General features: G+C 48.1%; 1 protein-coding gene across 1 annotated transcript in view; it reads left to right on the forward strand.

Annotated features, from left to right (window-relative positions):
- The first annotated feature begins 437 nt into the window (after positions 1–437).
- Positions 438–23,339, forward strand: part of CLDN10 (claudin 10) — an 83,560-nt gene continuing 60,658 nt past the window's right edge. Inside the window, exon 1 of the mRNA XM_037057565.1 lies at positions 438–911. Coding sequence (XP_036913460.1) covers positions 641–911 — 271 coding nt within the window. The 5' untranslated portion in view covers positions 438–640. The remainder of the gene's footprint in view (positions 912–23,339) is intronic.

Raw genomic sequence — 23,339 nt, forward strand, 5'->3', positions numbered from 1 at the left:
TAAAGTTGAAGGTGTTTCCTCCACGCCAGCAAACCTGTTTCTCGGACACACCTTGGAGAATGTTTGTAGCTGTCCAGTTGCTATGGGCGCGGGCAACATAAACGTCCATTTCCAGGAAAATGGGGAAGTGGGAGTACATCCACTTAAGACAATGTACATGCAATGAACCGCAGCTGTATTCCGGAACAGAGGTGGGTCTTACACTGTGATACTATGTGGAAGACAGAGGCGGCGGAATACCCACAGGGACTCCGTTTACACAGAATCAGAAGCGTGCACGACTACAGCAATTGGTCACAAAAGCCTTCACAGTTACTGTATAATTTGTACTTTGTCATATCTGGTAGTCGCCTGGTTAGGAAAGCTTCGGGTTTAACAGAAAATTAAGCATTAACTATGGTTCCAGGAGAAAAAAAAAATCTGTGAAATGAAAACCTTTAAAATCCAACCACAAAATTTTAGTAAGATATCCCTGTAGGACATTAGAAAGATTTTCTTGAGCCTGTCTTTGAAATGCCATCAGTAAATCAGACTTTCTCCTAAAATCCTGGTACTCCCTCAAGCCATCCGAGCATGACCCACGCTTACCTGCCCACGGTGACCAGCTGTAACACTGGCCCAAGGGTCATCTGGCCGCCGCATGCCTAGACCACCGAAGAGTCCTGCCTGCACGATGTCCCTGCGAAGGCGAAGCGCCATGTACCAGGCTCAGATCTCGGCTCTGGTGTTCGGTGTCAGCGGGTTTGGAGCTCTCATTGCGGCCACCGCGTCCAATGAATGGAAGGTAACCACCCGAGCATCGTCGGTGATAACCGCCACCTGGGTTTACCAGGGTCTCTGGATGAACTGCGCAGGCAACGCGTTGGGCTCCTTCCACTGCCGACCGCACTTCAGTATCTTCAAAGTAGAAGGTAAATATACGTATCATCGCTTTGCTCGGGGTCAAAGTTAATGCTCTAAAGACTGCGTGTTTCATTAAAGCGCCATGATTTGCCCGGGATGAATGGGGTGTGTGAATGGTGGCTGAAAGAACTAAACCCTGTATTTTAATAACATTATGGATCTTTTAGAAACACCTGAAGCAAACGATAGACTCATCAGAAAGGGTGGAAGTGAACTGGCTTGTTTTAAAAGATAGTTTCAATTTGCCTTGTGCCTTGCATCGTGGAGGAATAAATATGTTATCCTATGCTTTCCCGGGCCATCTGAACATGAAATACATCCACATATGTGTATATTCCTATATATTCAGAGTTCTAGGAGAATACGACAATAAGGACAGTGTGGAGTGAGGAAGGAATTCTGTTTTCAGCAGGGTTTCCATATTGTCATATTGAGTGATACGAAAGCAGAACAGGAAGAAGTTTAAAAGTAGCTAAGTGAAGGACAATGCCCATGAACTTTTCCCTTTTGCTACTTGGCTTTATTTGAAAAACAGGTAGGCAAGCATTCATGGTCATGCACATCAGAAATTATGAGTGTCTGTGTCATGAAGAGGAAACTTAAAAAAAAAAGCCACTTTCATACTTGCGTCCACCTCCAGGGAATCGGTGATTTGCTTCTATGTTGATATAAGAGTCACTCCCGGCCTCTGCTTCCTGTCTATTTGATACGTTTACGGATCTGCCACAAGTTCTGGGTCTATTACGTTAAAAATCGTCCCTGGTACTTTATCAAATCTAGACTTTTCACAATCAAATGGCAAAACTGTACCTTGGCCCCTGTAAAGAAAATGCAATAAAATTTTAACTAGGAAGTTGCTAAAGCATACTATTTTGTGGGACTTTTGTGTCAAGGCCTCGGGTCACTAGTCCACAAAATATGCCAAAGGATATGGAGAAGTTAATTAATTAAATATTTAGTCAAAGCCAGGAGATGGCTAACGGCAATCTACGGGAACGGTCACGCCTGGGCACATACCGGTTCGGCTGTCAAATCACCCGGACTCTCCTAAGCCCCTATTTTAGGAGCCAGTGTTATGTCTCTCCTCAGTCTTCACGGCTCCACCAACTTTGGGACATGTCAAAATTGGTACAAGGGACAATTTCAAAAGGAGAATAAGGGTGTTCTGCAGATACTGTTTTCATTCACGAAATGACAAAATTCAGGAAGTGACAAAAACAGCAATACCACCCACCTCTTCTTGTTCCTTCTCTGTGGTCCCCTCTCGGCCCCTTCTCACTCTGGGCAGCAAGAAAAAGAGAAGTCACATGGGTGGTTTTTGTGTGTTTTTTTTTTGTTTTGGCGGGGGGGGTTGCTTTCTACTGGGTTCATCTTTAAAAAGAAAACGTTTTTGCCTTATTACCTTTCATTTTATATTCCTTAACAAAACCCAGGTATTGTGAAAAATAGGCATTCAACCTTAGCTCCAAAGTGGGCTAATGAACATGGTAGATTTCTGTATGACTTCAACAGCTACTTCTCCAAATATCTTAGAAGGCACGGAATTAGAAATTTTGTTGCTGTATAATGTTTGTGGTGGTCCAAATAATCTTCCACTCTTAAAATTTTAATCCCCCTAGTTTTGCTTCTTGATAGTAAAAATAATGCATTTAATATCTGCTGCGTAGCCTGCTCACAGAGTTAAATTGAAAAATCTAGTCTGAAGCTTCGGTTAGAATATGCAAAGTTCAGTGTGACATAATCTCTCCACTCTCTTCATCCTAAATTGAAATCTTTATAAAAGATCCAGTTAGTACAGAAATCCATTTTTCACATCAGAACACTTGTTCCACGTTTCCAAAGGAAATGGGGACTCACAAACTTGGACTTCCCGTTCACACGGAGCCACGGCTGACGGAGGCTGGCTGCATCCCCTCATCCCTACTGGATCACCAGAGCGCTGCTGGGACAGCTATTTTATACCAAGAGGCTCCCAAACGGCACAACGATTCGAAATTGAGTGAAGAATTCCGAGGCCAATGAGGAGCATGAGTGGTTATATCCCATTTTAAAGCAAAGTAACCCTGCATTGTCAGTTTGAGAGGACTCTTCTTAGATTTAGGCTACATGGAGCCCCCTCTAAGAAAGAAAAAACAGAAAATCTTTTTAAGCTGCTAGGCTTTTTTTTTCCTTTGCTGGTTACATAACTTCATTGCCAGAGTCACACTTTTTTCCCCCTAACCTCCCTAGATGTCCTATTATAACCACGTTTTTTCAGGAACTCATTTAGGTAAATAGTGACTGCACTGTTCGAAGATGTGATGCAAGCCAGCATCTCTTTGGACAAGGAGCATGTACCGTTACTGTGAAGCACACAGGCCCCCTCCAGCTACAGTTCTGTGGAACCAGTTTCGGGAGAACACCACAGGACCCCTGTAATGAAATCCTACCTGCAGCCCAGAAACTTCTCCACTCAATTTCAAAAGCACTTCACCTTCTGTGTATGCAATATCCACTATAGACTGTCCTAGAGAACAATGCTGCCCTGACTGGTGTGGCTCAGTGGGTTGGGTATCAACCTTTCAAAGCAAAGAACCCCAGTTGGATTCCTGGTCAGGGCACATGCCTGGGTCGCTGGCCGGGTCCTCAGTAGGGGACGTGGGAGAAGCTACAGTTTGATGTTTGGGCGTGGATGTTCCTCTCCCTCTCTTTCTCCCTCCCTTCCCCTCTCTCTAAAAGGAAGTAAATACCATCTTTTCAGAAAGGCTTAAACAAAGAACAAAACTTCAGTTGAGGAAATTTGAAATATACTTGTCTTTGTAGATTCGTGAATTGGTACCATATGGAAGGTTTTCATGGGCAGAAACTGGGTGGGATAATAGCATTATAAGCAAAAGAAAAGAAAAGGTTATCTCAGGCAATGTTACCTTTTGGGGATGCTCCGGGCAGGGTGGGGGTGGTCTTCTCAGGGCGACTGCCTTACTTTCTCTTTGGAGAATGGAGGGGCCCACCTGGCAGGTTACCTTGTTGGTACTGAGCAGAGAATTTAGATAGAGGAATTAATGCCACATTCCTGGAGAAGGCTGAAACTGCCGATAAATTAGGTATAAAGTCTAGGGTTGGTGCCATGGGCTTTAGCAGAAGTGACTCCATTTGGGGCCTGTGGTTTTCTCTTTAAGAGCCGCACCTCTTGTTTTACGATCGCGGTGGTTTTGTGTTTGCTTTTCCCTTCTCCCGTCAGCATTCATAGGCACGTTTTCATAGGCATGAAAGTGAAGCATTTCTCAGGGGAACAGAAGCAGTGATTTTTGGTGGGGAGAGCTGGGTCCAAAACACATTGCGACGGGGAGAATTTAAAACGAACCTGGCGCCCCTTTGAGGAACATAACAGCCTCAGCTGTTATATTCTCCTTGTGCTCTTGACTCAGAGTGAGCTCTGCATATGCATTTGAAAGAAATGGCCGAATGAACAAAATAATGAGACAAGCAGTCCATCACCAGGGTAACATCGTGTTGCTGGAGGAAGGCTGGAGTGTCAGGGGCCGCGGAGTGATTTAGGCCGCGGGGGCGACGAAAGGGAAGATCGCTGGATTGGAGTTCAGCCAGTGGGACTTCAGGATCTGACTCTTTTCTTCACCTAGCCGCGAGACCTTGACTTTGGCAATGAAACTCTCTGTGCCTCATCCACAAAGTTCCTCTTCCATGAATTGAGGGAGCTGGACTCCAGGCGTTCTGCAAAGTATCTTTCAGCCTGGAGTCCAACCCGGGAGCATCACCGTGCTTTGCCGCCGCCTGGCAGCGGACGTGCGCCCAGGGACTGTCGCTGCAAAAGCCTCCTCCAAGATACCGCAGTCGCTCCCGAGAGGAGTCCTTCCCGCTGGCTTCCTGGGTCCCTGCTGGTTTAGAATCTTACTGCGTCCGGGTGGAGAGAAGTTTCAACGACCTGAGTGACCCTACGGCCCAAGGAAAGGTGGCAGGATTTCAGGGGGATGAAGCCAAATGCTCTTCTGGAAGCTGGCATTCAAATGATGCTGGCCCCCTTGTAGGATGAACCTGCTCTCCTCACCTCCCAGCGTCACCCCCTCCCCCATTCCCTTATCAGTCACCCCGGGCAATTGGGGGGTAAAAAGGAATGGCATTTGCTACAGAAAAAGGGGGCTCTCTATGGACGCATGACATGCAGGGAATAGCGAGGAGGCCTCCTGATGTCATAATTTGGGATTTCTTGCCAGCTGAAACATGTGCCTTAGTCCGTGATTAAATAACAGTCATAAATACGTCTCCAACAACAGTAATGAATCAATGAAAACTGTGGAGTTGATGAGGGAAAATTACCTTTAATAATTTAGTCGCTTCGAAAATAGCACATTTGCTGCATTGCTTCCTCTTCAGAAGGCATCCGCCTTTAACCTCAGGAGAGGCTTCTGTTTGCTAAGATTCTGACTCTGCTTTCTGAGACTTAATTTATTTTTTAATTAACTTAAAATTTTTTTATTGTATTTTCCCTCGGCATTTAGCCCCCTCATGCCCCCCCATCTCCGCATCTTAATTTCAATAAATAAGCCTAACGTTCCTTTTAATCTTAGATTTATCGCTTGTGGTGCTCCAAATGTATACACAGTTACTTAAAAGCATATAGGAAAACTCAAGTTTTCTCTTTAGCATTTATCACCCCCCAAATAAACCTAAGGAACATCAATATGTTCCTGTCCCCACAAAAAAGTGCTGTAATTGTATATGTTTATTGAAACACTCAGTGGCGCAGTAGACGCTGGACAGAAGGAGCCCAACAAGTTGTCTCTGTGCTGAGGATACAGGTTCTGGGGACGCAGTGAGGAGAGGGCCACGTGCCTGCCCCCCGTGGATGTGTTCCTAGAGGAAAACAGCCAGTTAGCCGACAGTTAGCCCAGAAGGTTAAGCGCTTTCTGCTGTTTAGGTTCCACGGGCGGGCAGGCTTCCCCGCAAAAGGAGCACTGGACCTACCTTGAAAGGTGGGTAGCAGTTTGCCGAGGAGAAGGAAAGGGCGGGCACTTCTTGCCAAGAGTCTCCTCCAGCTGCTAACGGGTTGACTCTGGGCAAAATGTGTAATCAAAGACCTACCCCCCGCCATAAAGTGGCAATAATACTAGCCACTTCAGAGAGTGGGGGTGAGGATGGAGTTAACTTGCACAGAGCATGTAGGGCAAAGCCTGGTCCCCAAGCGAAGGTCTTGAAGCGGAAGGGAGCCAAGTGCATCGGGGAAGCACAAGCATGTTGAGATGACTGAAGCTGGAAATGTACGGGAGGATGTTCAAAACCCGGCTGCAGCTGTAGAGCAAGGGGAATTGCACCAGGGGGTGGGGGTGGGGGGGGGTTAAGTCCTCTGGAGGACCAATGTAGACTTTCGCTTGGAGCTGGAAAGCTTTGGAAACATTTGGAGCAGAGAACACCTGATAGGACTCATCCTGTGGAAAGACCTGCAGTATTTCACGGTAGAACCTGAATCAGGAGGGGAGCAGTGGGAGCCCTGGCTGCTATAGCTCAGTGGATTGAGCACAGGCCTGTGAACCAGAGGATTGCGGTTCGATTCCCAGTCAGGGCACATGCCTGGGTTGCAGGCAGGTTCCCTGCAGGCCAACTCCCAGCAGGGGACGCACGAAAGGCAACCATACATTGATGTTTCTCTACCTCTCTCCTTCCCCTCTAAAGATAAATAAATAAATAAGATCTTGAAAAAAAAAACAAGGAAAAAAAAAAAGAGGGGAGCCGTGGGGACAGACAGGAAGACACTTAGAGAACTGATTAGACTTAGTAACATGGTGGTACATGGTGGGTGAGACGCATCAAGGGTGCCCCTGAGGAGGCCCACCTGGAGACAAGGGGGCCCACCTGGAGACAAGGGGGCCCACCTGGAGACGTGGTGGCCCACCTGGAGATGAGGGGGCCAGCAAGAAACTGCGTGAGGAGCAGGTCCCATCATAAGCTCCAGTCCCTGCCTCCCCATACAGTATTTCCCGGCATGTATCAAAATTTCAAGTAGATTCTAAACTTAACAGGTGCCTTCTTTAAAAAAAAAATCAGTTATATAGAGTGAGAGGGTATAGTTTGATTGAGTTTAAATCATTTTTTAATTGTGCTTTTTGGATGTTTGACAAAACCCAACAGGAAAATGGAGCCGCTATAGAGATGGTGAGTGCAATCTTAAATGCCATTGTTAGCATAAGAAAGAAGAAGAGCAGAACTGGGAGGGTGAGAGCCTCCCCCCCGCCGTACTCCATCGTCNCCCCCCCCCCCCCCCCGCCGTACTCCATCGTCAAATTGCACAGTGCTGGTCCTGGGGGCCACGCTTGAAGGGACATGGACCGAAGCCACGCTCATCAATTCTAGAGGAGGATGAATAACCAGGAGGGTGAGAGATCTGGACACAACTTCACCAGGGAAGTTGTTTCACCTGGAAAAAAGGAAAAGTGTACAGTGGCAGGGACACGGGAAGAGGAAAGAAGACAAGTAGAAACAGTGACATGTGTTACTAGGGACTCTGACTGAGGGGCACTGTGAACGAGAAGTTTCTACCCGAGTTGATCAGCGACAGACCAGGCTGTCTCACGGGAACTGGCTAGAAGGGGCCAGGGGAGGCTGATGATGCTCTGCTAACGAGCTGGGAGAAATAATTCCTGCATTGGCCAGCAAGACAGAGTAGGTAATCGCTCAAGTCATTTCCAATTCGAGAGATCTGAGATTCTGTGAACATGTAAGAACAAAGAGAAATATTTTAAGATTAAAACTCCAGATTTGCATACTGACTTAAATACCTTTAACAATGGCGGGCCCTGTGCTGGGCACTTTGGGACACTTTGTGTCCCTTACCCGGAGCTGGGCACAGCTGAGAAGGGACCATGAGTTAAAGTAGTGTTGTACTTTATATGCTATGTTAACGTCATCTTATTTTTAAAATATATTAATACATGTTAAAATTCGTATAATAAATATGCACTTCTCTATCTCTGATATTTTAAAGACTCCTAAGCAAACCCAAGGATGACACCTCTGACCCTTGCTAGGGGAAAGAATGACTCTAAACCCAGGCACCGAGCTGAGGGATGGGGCTTGGGGCATACAAGACAAGTCCTGCCTTTAACTGAATTTCTTTGGGTCAGTGTGCACTGAATATGGTTCATGCATAACACCTAGACTGGCCCCCCCGCTGGGACACTGGTTTTCCCTAGAACACAAAATTTGGACTTTCCAGAAGGTGGGTGGGGGGTGGGGGAGTGGAAAGCTATTTCTGCCTTGTCACACCAGCCAGGTGGTGTCATTTACTTCCGCCAGCAAACCTGAAACCCGCATTGTCTGGGGATTTCAGCCTGATCTGTAAGACTCCTGGAAACGTCCCCCTAAACTGAGTTCCTCTGCTTTAGTGGGTGAGAACCCCCCTTGGCCCTAAGCCCAGGCTCTCCGCTCTTCCCACGTTGCTCAGCCCCCGCAGTTCCTGGAGGCCAGCTGATGCTCACCCTCCTGCTTGAACCCGAGGACCTGTCCCTTTGTTGTGGCAGCTGACGTCCGGGTTCCAGGCGGTTGGTCTGTTCTACGACTGGCCTACCACTGGACTCCAGCGCACCTGGCCACTCGGTCCTGCCCCAGTTGCCTGCTTTGTCCCTAAGCGTGGCCACCCCGTGCCCCCTTCCTCCCTGGTTCTGCTCCATCACCAGAATGTGCTCTTCTCCCACCTGGTGCCTCGGGAAGAGCAATGGGAGCACGTCTCCAAGCTGTGAGACTTTGGAGGGAAAGGAGAATGAGGTAGGAAGGGCTGAAGCAGAATTCACACCCACCACCTAGTTGACAAACAGGAATGGGGTCGGTTGTGGCCTTGGGAGGAGATGGAGGTATGCAGAGGGGCCAGTAGATGCTATTAGAGAATGCTCTGGAATCCATATATATGATCTGGGAGAACATCCACGTTATCCTAGTTACTCCCTCTATCCCAGATTCAAGTCATGACTGGGCTGGTGTTGAGCCAGAGAGAAGATAGCGCCCTCCGGAGGAAACCCCCCCGCTGCAGCTGCAGCCTCAAGGCCGACCTGTGGGGCCCCTCCCTCAGCTTCTCGGGGGTGCAGTTCTACTTGGACCTCTCCTTTGTCACGCAATTTGTGCTTCTGCTTGCTGCGCCACTGGGGTGACGGGGGGAGTCCACCTTTGTCCGGGGTGGTGAGCCATTAAGGCTTTGCTTCAGTTCCATCCAGAATCATAAAACAGACCCACCCTGGGCGCAGGCATGTGCACAGACACAGCTGGTTCTACAGCCAGCTAGCCTTCCGTACACACTCAGGTCACGGAGACACACACTGACTGACACACGACTCAGGTTCACCATGCGGGCCACACAGAGGCACACATACAACCACTTGTCACACCATCACACACACCTACACACGAGCATGCACAGACACAGACTCACATTCAACATCCAGACTCCACACACACACCACTTACACATCTCACACACTCTAGTCACCAGAGTCAAAGAACAGAGACCAAGATCGTCACGGACAGAAGCGGGGACCCACTGAACAGAAGCAGTTGCGGACTGCTGATCGTCAGAACCAGAGTGAGGAGCAGTTCCACTGTGGCAGGCTCAGCACAGCACAGAGAGCTTCTGGCTCACCCCCAAATACCCCCCACAGGCCGATGTGGCACGCAGACATCACGTTCCGTCACACCGTACGGAACGTGTCCCACGAAGGTGCACCTTAAATCACCGTACCTCCGTCCAGGGCTTCCAGCCACTTACGCATCTCCTTGGATGAATGTGGCACATTGTATATATTCTGTAATGATCAGTTGCTTTATTTCCTCTTTCCCTCCCTCCCTTCCTCCCGTCCTTTCTTCCTTCCTTCCAGAGCACGGACATTGAAACCTGACTTTCTGTTTAAATCCTCTTTACCATTACTAGCTGTGTGGCCATGGTATAGTAATTTAACCTCTCTGTGTTTCAGTTTCCTCGTCTGTAAAATGAGAATACTGATAGTATCTCCCTAATGAAAAATATTAAATGAGTTCATATATGAGTAAGCTGCTATCATGGTTGTTTTCTCTAAGCCACAGTTCTAGCCTTTCAAGACTGCTTTGAATCCTGTCATGGTCATTGTTATATTAGCTGGTCCCCCAGTTTGGCATCCCCTAAACCTTCAGCAGAGGGACACCGTGGTATCTGTGAAATTCTCCCTAGAGAGGTGAAGACATCCCCTCCCCAGGCCCACCCATACTCCCAGATTCCCAAATTCAGAAGTAGGCCAGCATGCACGTCTCCTCCTTGCTTTTCCCAAGCTCTGGCCCCCACCCCTGGTCTATTGCCAAATCCCACAGCACCCGAGGGCCCCACCCTCCCACTCCCCTTGCCAGGGGGTCTGCATGGTCTATGGCTCACCCTCCAGGCTCTCCCTGCTGACCTAGATTGGGGTCAAATATCAGAGGGACGCTTTTCTGCCCTTTGGCTTGTTCTGATCAAAGTCACTGCCAGGTAAAACTTGCAAAGGCAAAGCTTCCTCCAGTCTAACTCTGCGCTTTATTCAGCGACATCTAGAGAGCATTTACTTTGGCAGTTCCCAGCTGCCGCAGGGTCATTTGGTCTGCAGAGCGACCCTTTGAGTCAGCCGTTATAACGGGGCCCATTCCATCATTCTGAGGCATCTAGAGCTTGGAGAAGTTCCATAACTTGCTCAGTTGCACAGCTACGGGGGTGGCCCTGGCAAGATTCAAACGCCAGACCGGTGACTGCAGAACCCAAACACTTGACCACCTGCCCATTGAGGACTCCCATTGGCTAATTTCCAGCTAGAAGAACGCGTCCCAACAGTCCCGATGTTCCTTCGTAGGCCCGCTGCTTCCATCACACTGGATTAGGGGCTTAATCTTGTCTCCAGTCTGCACCTGTGCTCACGCCATTTGGGGCAAATGCCTGTCTTCATCATTCCTCTCTCTGCTTTTCCTCCAAACTCCACCTTGGTTGCCACGTGGAGCCTGTTCGACCTTCTCCCTGAAAGAAACCTTTGTCTTCATCCGTCCTCCATGGCACTCAGTGCTTTTCTTTCTTTAAGATTTTATTTATTTATCTTTAGAGGGGAAGGAGAGAGGGAGAGAAACACCAATGTATGGTTGCCTTTCATGTTGCCTGCTGGGAACTGGCCTGCAGGAAACCGGCTTGCAACCCAGGCAGGTGCCCTGACTGGGAATCGAACCGCAATCCTCTGGTTCGCAGGCCTGTGCTCAATCCACTGAGCTACACCAGCCAGGACTCGGTGCTTTCCCTATTGTGGTTTTGTCACTCTGGCTTGTGTGGTGGTTAGTCGGGCACTTCTCCTTTCCCACCACTAGACTGCAAGCCCCTGGAAGATAGGGTTTGAGAGATTTCCTTCTATCCCCTGACCGAAAGAGTGCCCTACAGAAAATCCATTCCCTACAGGTGTATGTGGAACTAGTGGATTATTTGTTGAGTTGAATAAACAGGAGCGAGAATAGGACCACAGGACACGGACACCTTTTGCAGGGTCACCATCCTTGGTGCCATTACTGAGTCTGTCCAGGTTGTCAGGCCCCTGTCACTCTCTCCTGGCCAACAGCAGAGCAGGAGAGACGTGGCAACCATCCCCGTAAACTCATCAGAAGAGAAGGTGTCCGAGGTGGCCTTTCTTGCTCACGGGGAATCATGCTGGCTCGCCTCTTCTTTCTTCACTAAGAGCTCAAAAACCATCTCTTGAATGATCTGCTCTAGAAGTTGTCTGGTGTTTGCTCCCAAGCTTGCCAAAGGTGATTTCTGAGATACAGCCTTTGAAATCTGACACTTCTTGATCTTCCTGGTTTTGTTTGCCTTCATTCGAAGACGAAGACGACATCTGGTCAAATCACTCAGACGTTAACACTATACATTCCTTCGGGCCATAGAAAAGATGTATTTAAAAAGTGCAGCTGAGAAATCAGAACACGATAAAAATGGTTCTGATTGTTCTGATTATTCAAACCAACTCATAGTCTGAGGCCTTTTTTTCCCCTGAGTGGTTGTGGGCTGAGCCCTTCGCTTGCTCATTAAGGACTCTGAGAAATGGATGTGGCCGTGGTCCTGTCCATAAATCATCCAGCCATGCATGACCAGAATCAGCAGAAAAAAAAACCGGCCTCTGCAGCTCCTCAGCCGCGGGGTTCTGAAGAGTCGCTGGACTCAGGGCCCTTTCTGGGAGGGCGCAAGTGTCTGCAAAAAGTGCAAGGCAAACATAAAGTGCCACCCACTGAACGCAGACTAAATGACCAACCACAGCCCTCCCAAGAGAGCCAGGGACCCTGTGGGTTATCTAAATCACAAAGCAGGTCTGAGGACTACCAATTGCTTTGGAAATAATTGTTCTTCCGTGTGTCTCACTTTACAACTCCAAAGGTTGCGATGGGGAGTGGAAATCATTTTCCAACAATAAGAGATTTCCTTCCTGAATTAGTTCATGTCAGGATTTGCTCCTTGTCCCCCCTGTTCCCTGGCCACACGTACCCCACACCTCGACTGTACTTCCTCGGCTTCCTCAAAGATTTGTCATTACCTTTTATGAGGAACTTAATGGAGAGGTCTTTTTTTCCTGTTTGTAAGTCTTGATTCTGCCCTTAATCAACAAGCATTTTTGAAACTCTTTAACCCCTTGTATAGCTCATACTTCTTATCTTCTTCTTCCCCATGTGCAAAAACCACACCGTGCACTACAGGGTTCAGATGGAACTCGGGCAGAAACGTCGGGCTTTGCTGCGAGCCCTACACCTCTGAGCTTCCGAGCAGTGTTCTCTTTGCCCCTGTTATCCTCAGGGGGAAGTGCAGGCTCTTCTCAACAGGGCCACGGCTTGGCTCAAGTCCCCCCACCAGCCCCACTCCACCCTCAAGCCCCATCAGCCTTTGCTCTGAATAAACACATGAGGAGAGTAATAGTATATTCTCCGTGCCATCACAGCTTCTAGAAAAGGCCCCGGGGTATCACGACCCCGACACCATGGCTGTGCATAAGCTCTTCCCACTTAGAGTCCTGCACCAGCGTTTCTTGTTCAAGGTCAGACACCCGTGGCCTCTGACATCCCTGCTTCCACCCTCCCTCCTCTCCCAGTCCCTCCCTCTCTCTGTCCCTCCCTACAAATGAACTTGTCCCAAGGTCCCAAGCCTGGTAACAATTTTAATTTCCTGATGGGTAGATGTTTCCCTCAAAATAGTATTTCCCTCAAAATACTCTGAGACATCTAAGTCAGGACACATATAATGTCGGGGTCACGCTGGTCCAGGATTGCACACCCCTCTCCAGCAGTTTACAGAGGGCCCGTGCTGAGATGGGGTCACAGCAGCACCCACCTCCCCACTCCCCCAACTTTTCGTGGAGCTGATGGCAAGGTGGGAAGGGGATTGCTGTCCTTTCTCCACTTTGGCCTCATCTTGGAGGCTCCTCGGAGATGGTAATAGATGGAAGGTGTGTATGTGTGTGTGTGTGTGTGTAAGGGTGACAAGGAAGTGTGTGTGCTGGGATGTTTTCAAGATCCAAGTTCCTTTCAGAACATTGGACTTCCATGAAAATTTGTACACTGAAATAGTTACAAGGGCAAAAATGCTGTCCCGCTTCATACACGGTATGTCACTTTTTAAACCCAAGCCAATATTTTGGGACCCAATTCAAATTCCCCTTCATAATAAAGTTTGAATCCCGAGCCCACAAGCCCAGTGAAAGAAAAATGTTCCTTTGCCAAGATCCCCACTAGTTGATTTTCTTCTGCTGGTGGGACTTGGCTGTTCTCTCTACAGTCTGCTCTACGCTGCCCAGAACCTGGAGCCACCAAAGTTGAACATTCCCTTTTCCGGAAGCTTCCATGGCTCCTGAGCTCATCCCAGCTTCTTATACATCTTTGCTGTGGTTCCCAGAGCCTGTCCATTTCTGTTCCCAGGAAAGAGGCCACAGTGACAGCCTCAGGCAGGCAATGGCCTCATTGTTGTTAGAAACGGACCCCCTTCTCCTCCCAGGGACCAGTGGGACCAGCAGAGCCAAAGGCTTCCAAGGAAATGGATATCTCATTTTCTCCTGCCTCCACTGGTTCTCACCCGCTCCCTGAAGCCTGGGACAACTGTCCCATGTCCTTGGGAATCGGCCTTCATCACCCCAGGCAGCCCCTTCCAGCATTAATCACTATCCGCACTGTGCTCCAAAAAGTGTGTGTCTAAATATAAAGATACAGACAGAGGTACATACAGGTACAGGTGTGTGTGTACATGTGCAAATACACTTATAATAAACTTTACTGATTAAAGAATTCACAACACACAATTTACCAACACTAATAAAATGTACAGTAGCCCCTATAAACTCCATCTGCTGGAGGTGGGGCCGGTGGGAGCTGATGAATGCCTTTATCTGAGAAACCCCAGAGAGCGCTCTTGCTCTCTCTCTACCTCGTGGGGTGAGGGGGTCACAGGGAGAACTCTGCAGCCCAAAGAGGCTCCTCCCCAGAACTCAGTCGTGCTTGCACCCTGATCTCAGACCCCGAGTGTCCAGAACAGTAAGAAACAAATTTCTGTTGTGTACAAGTCACTCAGTGTGTGGGACTCTATAACACAACTGACTAAGACCCCAGGGCAGTGGGACCAGCCCTCCGGTGTCATGTGAGATAACCATCCCTTCTGTGAGCATGTTCACCCGCCTCCCCCCCTTACCCTTCCTGGCCACGCTCCAGCCTGGCGGTTCTGCGGCCCCCACACATGGCGTCATTGAAGAATGAAGACCGGCAGCTTAGCCAGCAGGGAGCCAAGATCGGGGCACAGAGGGATCAGTGGAAATTTCCTCGGTATGTTTCAGAGCTGCAGCAGCATCTGCCCTATTTGACAAGGCGGTTTTTTGCTAAAGATAACTCCTTCTAAAGCTCCTGGAAATGCTCGGAGAAAAAAGTGGAGCTGGCGTTTTGTGCCAGGGATTGTTGCCTACAGCCCCTAATGGAAAAAATATATTTAAAAAATTCTCTTCCTGTAGCCTACTGGCCAGGGATCACTGGGATTCAATCCAGGCAAAACTACCCAGTGGGGTGATGCAATTTTTGTTAGGCGTCCCTCCTACAGAATGTTCAATAGCTTTTCAAAGATGCAAGAAAATGATTCGTGTTTATTTCTTCGTGAAGTTTTTGATTGGATTAAAACACCAATGTAAATTAAATTTAAATTGTCCAGTGGCGAATTTTTTATTTTAAAAAAGTAAAATTCTAAACTTCTGGAGGACAGAAGCAGTGGCTTGCTTATATTTTTCTCTATGTGGCATAGTACTTACCTAGCTGAGTGCATGCTACAAATAAGGACTCTGTAAATTCATTTGTTGGATGAATGAATTTATTTATTCATGAATAAATTCTTTATTCATGAATGAACTTGTTTATTTGCTCATTACTTTTCTTCCTTTCCTTGCATTTTATCTGCCATTTTCTTTATTCTTTTGACTCAGTCATACTTTTCATATTATTTTCAATAAGAGAGCTGAATAAATCCACACTGACCTGACTTGAAAAGAGAAATGGAAACAGACAGAAAGTCTTTAGAAAGCTGGACCAAAAATCTCCCAGCACGTTGCAGATTAACCTGGTGAAATGTTTCGGATGTTTTGGATGAAGGGGTTTTATTCCAGACAGGTCACAGCCTCTTACTAACCTCAGATCTGGCTGAAGGAAGATTCCTCTAATCCAAAACATCCTGCGATTTTAATCTAATTACAAAACAGCCTGTTCTGCAATCAAGTTAGACTTCAGGATGACTTAGCAGAAAATCTCTGGTTTGATAAGGAAAACAAATGCTACCTGATGCCATAAAAGTAATGGCTGGAGACCCAACAGTCAGGGCCAAGGACAAACAAGCCAGAAGGGTCTTGGACTTCATGTGACATTAAGAGCAATAACACTGTGCGCGTCATTTGGAGTTGAACGTTAATTGCATATCCTTGAAGTATGAAACTGCATGTGCTATCTGCCCACCAAGTAGATTATGTAACCATCTCTACACTCTGTCTCCTGGCTTTCCAAAAAGCAGCTTCATTTCAGGTTCTGCCCCTTCTTTCATATCAATTAGAGCTGCTTGTTTCCCCCCAGATCGTGCAACCCCTCTCCAGCCTCTGCGCTTCTTCACGTCTTTGTTCTAAGGAACCCCGAGAAGCAGAGGTAAAGCCACTGCTCAGGGACATCTGATTACGTGTCCATCCACCCCTCCGTCCATCCATCCAACAAATATTTATTAAGAGTCTTCTATGTGCAGAGCCTTCTGCTTGGTCTGTGGGGGGCAAAGCAAAGAAACCCAGGCTATCGCTTCTATTCTTCTACAGGAATTTGAATTAGAAGACAACCCGCAGTGGGAGAGGGCCCAGGAGAAAGATAGAGCTCGTACACGCACATGTAGGACATGCAGAGGTCCTACCACACCATAAATAGGAGGCACGCTAAACCAGTGTTCCGTCACGTTCCCCCACAAAACCGCTCCCCTTTTCAGCCTTGTGTGTGTATGTGTGTGTCTGTGTTGTCATGGTCCCACAACCGCTCCTCTGTCTTCCAGTATCATTCTATTGTACCTGTCACGTGCCCACCTCTACTGCTGTCATGTATGCGTGTGCCTGTTTCTTGAGGAGGACTGTGCCTTAAACCTGGAAGGTGAGGGCAGATCTGAGTCCCAGTCCCCTTCACACCTCGGAGATCACTTGTTTCCGGCAGAAATAAGTACTCAAGCAACGTCTGTTTAGTTAGAGTAAATCCCACAGGCCCACAAACCTGCAATATCTGCTTCCAATGAAACAACCATCTTCTGTACAGCAGGGTTAGGTTTGGGAGGAAACGGATCCCCTTTGTTTAAGGAGCCAGGTGTGCAGCTCAGGGAGAACCACCATGAAGGCTCCTGGCACTCTCTGTGCTTTTCACATTCTTGATACCTGGCAGGAGAGTCTTGGTTATCTGTTTGACCTTGCACTTGGTGAATCGCACGCTGAAACAGGGGATTGCCCACAGTGGGACTGTTTTGTTCCATGCTCTAGTCTCCTACACTAGCTGCAGACACTCTGCAGCTGGAAATGACCTGGGCTCCCCCCCAGGGGATGCCCCTAGCCTAGCATTTGAATGGCTTACAAATAAGGACTCCTTCCAAACAGAAAAGGCAGCTCAGATTTGTGGTTTTGGTCTCTGACCCTTTTCCCTCTGAATGACCCCACAGGAAGCTCAAACTCCCAAAATGAACCAGCTGTTCAAGGGGGTATCCACAGAGATGTCCCATCTCACCAGTGTCTGGTGGAAATGGGTTGGCATGTGAGTCAGCCATTGTCAGGAAAACTGCTGTGTCACAGGCACGGGTCCCCATGGGCAGCAGCAACAGTAAACGGCCATTTCTCACACCCAGGAGGTTCCGCCAGTCTGGGTTGTCTGAGTGGGTGGCTCTGCTGATCTCAGGTAGGGATCTCACTCATTTGTCTGGGGATGGGTTGGGGGTTGGCTGATCGCAGGTGGGATCGGCTACAATGACCGGACTCCACCCTACCTGCCCACCTCTTTAAACCAGTAGGCCAAACACAACCATGTTCTTATCATGGCAAAAATCGAGCAGAAGCCTCATCACACAGCAGCCTTGCAAGCCCCTACTTGGAGCCTGTGTTCCGATACCCCACTGGCCATGGAGCCTGTGTTCCGACACCCCATTGGCCAGAACAAGTCATTCTCAGAGCTGCACTCAGAGTCATGGGATAGGGAAACAGACTCATTTTGATGGGAGGAACTACAAAGTCTGGTGGCAAAGGGCTTCGTTATAAGAAGTGAAGAACCGGAGCATCAGTGTAATATGACCGAGTTGAAAACTGTAAAAAAAAACCTGTGAGACAATCACGGAGAGCTGCCTAGATGCTGGTAGATTATATAGACGTTGTGAAGTTCTTGGGTGCAATGATTATGGGGGTATGCTTTCATAAGTCCTTATTTTTGAGATATGTTCTATTATAGAGATATGCTCCATTGCCATGAGCAAGGATTGTCTGCACCGCTGTGAACAGGAATCACTTGTCTGCTGTTGATTCTCTACGAGTTCACTTCCACCGCAACAGACTTATAACATTCCCTGTGAAAGACAACAGGTGTTTGCCTCTATAGGGTAAAACAGGCCAGCAAAGGCTCATAATCCGGCATTCCACTGCAAAGTGAAATATTTATGGATAAAATCGTTTTGATATTTGGGACTTGCTACCATATAATTCAGCATGGATGGGAGTAGGGGTGAGGAGTGGAGGTGAGGTGGGATAATAAGAAGCTAGGAAAAACTGAGACAGCTGGACAAACTGGCCAAGAAATTTACAAGCAGAAACAGAAGGTCACCCGGGTGTACAAAGCCCTGGCTGCTTAGCAACAGGCAAAACTGGCCTGGACCTTGCCCCCAGGGTGGCCTTTCCGCCCCTGGTCATGCAGTATAGACCCTCCTGATCTTTCCTCCCCAGAGCTGACTTTGAGGCCTCAGTTGTATTTCAGCTCCAGGCCCAGACAAGTGATGCCAGGACCAGCTGCACTGACTAAGGACCCCCTGGTGCTGACCAATCCGTAGAGACCACACCCCTGAGGAGGGATGCAAATCCCTCCAGGGATGCACCTGGAGGAGTGATGCAAATTCTATTGAGAGCCTCCGGGGAAACTCCCAGCCTATAAAAACCCTCTCTTCTCCTCCTTCCCTCCCTCCCTCCCTCTGTCTCTCAAATCAATTTAAAAAGAAATATACATTTGAAATCATTATAATGGCAAATTTTATGTGATATCTATTTTACCACAATAAAAACATTAGTAGCATCAATTTTTAAAAAAATGATTTACACACCATGACCAAATGGGATTCATCTCAGGGATGCCAGGTTGGTTTAACATCGCAAAATCCTTTAATGTAATAAATCAGGTCAATAGAATGAAAACAAAAGCGCACGATCACCCCAGTAACTGCAGAAAAAAGCATTGGACAAATCCAAGTCCATGGACCTCAGACTGAGAAGCCCAGCTCTAAAAGCTTTCCCAACCGAAGATTAGAAAAAGCTCTTACACGATTATTTCCTTTGGTGTTCACAATGGGATCATGAAATAAATTAGCCAGGTGAGATAACTGAGTCTTGGGGAGCTCACCGCTTGGTTAAATTCCGACAGCTTAGAGGAGACAGAGCCAGGTCTCAAACTTCAAGTTCAGAGCTTTTCTCACCACGCGTGTTCATTTCTCCATTCAACAGTCAGGAACACCTTTTCTGTGGGTTCACAGAACAGTGTGTGCTGTAGGGACTCTCATGGGAGTGGGGTGAGAGGCGGGGTGCAGAGCATTGGAAACCCACTCCTCTTCCCCACCCCATTGTAGCAGGGAAGGCAGAAAAGTAACGCGAAATGGCTAGAACCGTCACAAAGGCGCATGCGCAGAAACAGAGGCGGCTACCTTATCAGTCCTGCTGGGTGTGGTCCGTGCACCAGCAGAGAGGCAGCACTTGAGAGATTCGTAGAAAGGCGGAATCTCAGCCCCACCTGGACCTCCTGAGTCTGAATATGCATAGTAACGATCTTCCCAGGTGATCCTTATGCACATTCAAATACAAAAGCATTGGCACCAACTACAGACAGACCCGCGGACAGATGGAAGAGAAGAATGTGTGATTAGTTAGGAAGGCTTCTTGGTAGAGGCGACTAGCGATGAAAGCCAACGGCCATTTGGAAAGAAATGAGATCTCTTACCTGCCAGCGGTCCTCCAATTTGGCTGCAAGGTGGGCTCACCTGTGTGATGTTTTAGTGTCGCTGCCTCCCCACCCCAGGGATGCTGAGACCAGGTTTGGGCGCTGGGAGTTCACAGAGTGCCCCAGGTGATGCCAATGTGCAGCTACGTCTGCAAATCACTGGCCTTTGGCATATTTAAGACACAATGGAGTGTACCTCTGTGAATAAACAGAGTAAACAGCGATCGTGTGATGCGGGTGCAGGGCCAGGGGTGAGCATTTATGTGTATAGAGGGTGGGGTGGGACTTGGAGGGGAGGCTAGCGCTTGCCACCCCTCATGTCCCCAGCGTGGCCTGCCTGGTTTGGCGGGTTTTTGGTTTTTGGTGGGGTTTTTTTTAGCCTTTCCCCTCCCCTTGTACGGGGAAGCTTGGAGTCTGCTTCCCCCTAGTGGAGGTTTTCAGTACAGCACAGGGGTCACAGGAGGTTTCACAGAGGCCAGCAAAAAAACTGTGAGGGGAGGGAGTCCTGAGGTCCGATCTTGATGGGTGGGGCATCCTTGGGATCACACACAATGCGCAGCTTGGCGACTTCAGGAGTTGCTCCTTCACAGAGAGTTTAGGGTCACTGGCCGTGCCCTGATCTGGTGCAAGGCGCTATGTAACTGGAGCCTAAGTAGCTTCCTGCACTTGGGGCTTGAGGAAATGTGTCTTGTCCACCGGTGGCAAGCGCCCATGAGAGCAGGCATCAGCAAGAGCAGAGGAATGGGCAACGCACTTCGTAATGAACAGCAGCCATCCCGTATTCAGCTCTGTGTGCCAAGCCTGTGTTTTTACTTATCATGTCTAATCCTAATACAAGCCTAGAAGGTGTTGGGGTCTCCATCTTAGACAAGGAGACAAACCTACAAAACTTAAGTAACTTGCTCGACGTCATAAAATTCTTCAGAGACAGATGCAGAATCTGAGGCCAGGCCAGGGGGACAGCGCAGCCTGTCCCAGCTCCTCCCACGTCCCATGCGGGACCCGGGAGGACTTGCCTGCCCAGGGATTTGCACAACGGCTTCAGTGCGAGTCCCCGATGGAGTCCCTCCAGTGGCCCCCAGTTTTTTTGCTCCCTGTCATGCATGGAGTCTGATACTTCCTTCTCCAGGGCTGCCCCGAGAGAGCCCTACATGTGGCAGGGGACACCCTTGCCCCACTCTGGTAGGAAACTTCTCCTTGCCGTCAACTCCCAGAGGTGGGTCCAGGCCAGATTGTGAGGACTACTAATGAGAGAGGCAGGGGGCATCTTAAAATTCAGGTCAGCCTCTTCCTCTGCTCCGGCTTCCTCCCTCTCTCTTCTCCTGTTTAGCATGCAGATTCCTGGGCTCCATCCTCAAAGATTTTGATTTACAGAATTACAAGCAGGGCCTGGGAATTTGCAGTTTTAAGATTATATGTATTTGTTTTTAGACGGAGGGGAAGGGAGGGAGAAAGAGAGGGAGAGAAACATGGATGTGAAAGAGAAATATCAATCGGTTGCCTCTTGCACATGCCCTGCAGGGAACTGAATCCAAAACTCAAGAATGTGCCCTAACTGGGGATCGAATTAGCAACCTTTGCTTTGTCAGAATGATGCCCAACCAACTGGGCCACACTGGTCAGGGCAGAATTTGCATTTTTAACCAACAACATGTAAGAATTCTGATGCAGGTCGTCCTTGGAACACACTTTGAGACATATTCGACAGGCCCACCATGAACATGTGTGGGCCCCCAGTCAAAAGTATAAATTAAGGCTCACACGATCTGTTTAAATGTTTAAACGTTTTAAGTCAAGCTAAGACTTATAACCCAAGGAGGGGCTTTGACCCCAGTGCTTCTCCAACCTCAACATGAGTAGGAGTCCCTGGGGTCAGAGGATGTTGAGCCAGCAGGTCTGGAGCAGAGCCTGAGACGCTGCATCCCTAATGGCCAGCACTGCAGGCCCCCGGCCACACTTAGAACAGCGAAGTTCAAAGGCAGCACGGGCCAAGTTATTCTGCAAAAGGCCAAGGAATAAATCTGTAAGCATTGCCAGGCTCATGGCCTCCCCGCACCTCCTTAGCCCGGCTGGTGTCACAGAAAAGCAGCCCTAGACGACACGGCAGTGACTGAGCATGGCTGTACTCCCATAAACCCTCAGTTACGGAACAGAAATGGCAATGTCACGTAATTTCCTGGTGACACCAAATATCCTTATTTTGAATGTTTCAACCATTGTCCAAACTATTCCGAGCTTCACAGGCCACACAGAAAGAGATAAGAGACTGAATTGGGCCTGAGAACCAAATCTTTAAAGGATAAGGATGTCCAACATCACTGCCCAAATAATACACCATAAGTAGCAATAATTCTTTAATAGCACCCAATACCCTTTTAGCATTTGAATTGCTAATTGACTCATAAAGTCAGATTCACTATCATTCTTTTTTAAGGCTTTATTTATTCATTTTTAAAGAGAGGGGAAGAGGAGAGGAACATCAATGTGTGGTTGCCTCTCCCTCGCCCCCTCCTGGGGAGCTGGCCTGCAACCCAGGCATGTGCCCTGACTGAGGATTGAACACATGACCCTTTGGTTCGCAGCCGGTGCTCAGTCCACTGAGCTACACCCACCAGGGCTAGATTCATTATCATTCTTAAATACAAAATTCCCGTGTAATCTGTCCCACGCCCCCTTCCCCTGACCTCACGGTACCTGCGTTGTGTGCCCAATAAATGTGCTCATACTACATTTAACCAGTAGATGGCACTAATAATCATGACCTCTGCTACCTCCACTTGGCATTTATACAAGAGAAAATATCCTTTGAATGCAGTTCGCAATTACAGGTGAATACATGAACACACAAACTGAAAACAGCCTGTTTTCTCTATGCAATATGCATAAAACCTCAATACATTCCAGTTCCGAGGGAAATTGCTGATTTCAAATAAATGCCACCTTGTTTTAAGACAAGAACGTGAACAGCCCATCGCTCTGAATAGAGGTTTACCTCTTCTGTGTCAACACCTCCAGTCTTAATGATTAAGGCCACTTATGTCTTTATATTCTTTGGCTTAAGCAGTAAAGCAAATGGACTCTATTTGCACAGTGGATCTACGTGTGAAGCCACCATCACACAGGTGCTGTCTGACTGCAGTACCTGTGCCCACGCCTGAAGCAAAGTTTCCTTCCCAAAATCCCTTGGGCACATTTTGCAGAATGTGGAATCAGGACATGGGATTTGGAAGGAGTGTTCAAAGCCGAGCCCCTCAGCTGACGCAGACATGGGATCTCGTTAGGAAATCACACAGCAGCCTGACGGTTTCCTGTACACATTTGCCACCTGTTTGCCAGCAATCTCCCCTTCTTCCCCCTCCCCTCACCTTACAACAAGAATAAACTATTAAAAATGTCTGGCCCTGGCTGGTGTGGCTCAGTGGATTGAGCACAGGCCTGCGAACCAGAGGATCACCGTTCGATTCCCATTCAGGGCACATGGCCTGGGTTGCAGACCAGTTCCCAGCAGGGACACACGAGAGGCAACCATACATTGATATTTCTCTCCCTCTCTCCCTCCCTTACCTTCTAAAGATAAATAAATAAAATCTTTAAAAAAAACTAACTTGAAAAAAATGTCTGCTGACTGAATAATAGTTAATCTTTTGTTTCAAAGGCACAAAACCCAAATTGTGCAATTAGCCCTCTTTCTGTCCTTTCAGTATTGTCAGTGACACTTACTG

Source organism: Sturnira hondurensis, unplaced genomic scaffold (assembly GCF_014824575.4).
Source record: "Sturnira hondurensis isolate 20B ecotype Veracruz unplaced genomic scaffold, ASM1482457v3 Scaffold0009719, whole genome shotgun sequence".
NCBI classification, from domain to species: Eukaryota; Metazoa; Chordata; class Mammalia; order Chiroptera; family Phyllostomidae; genus Sturnira; species Sturnira hondurensis.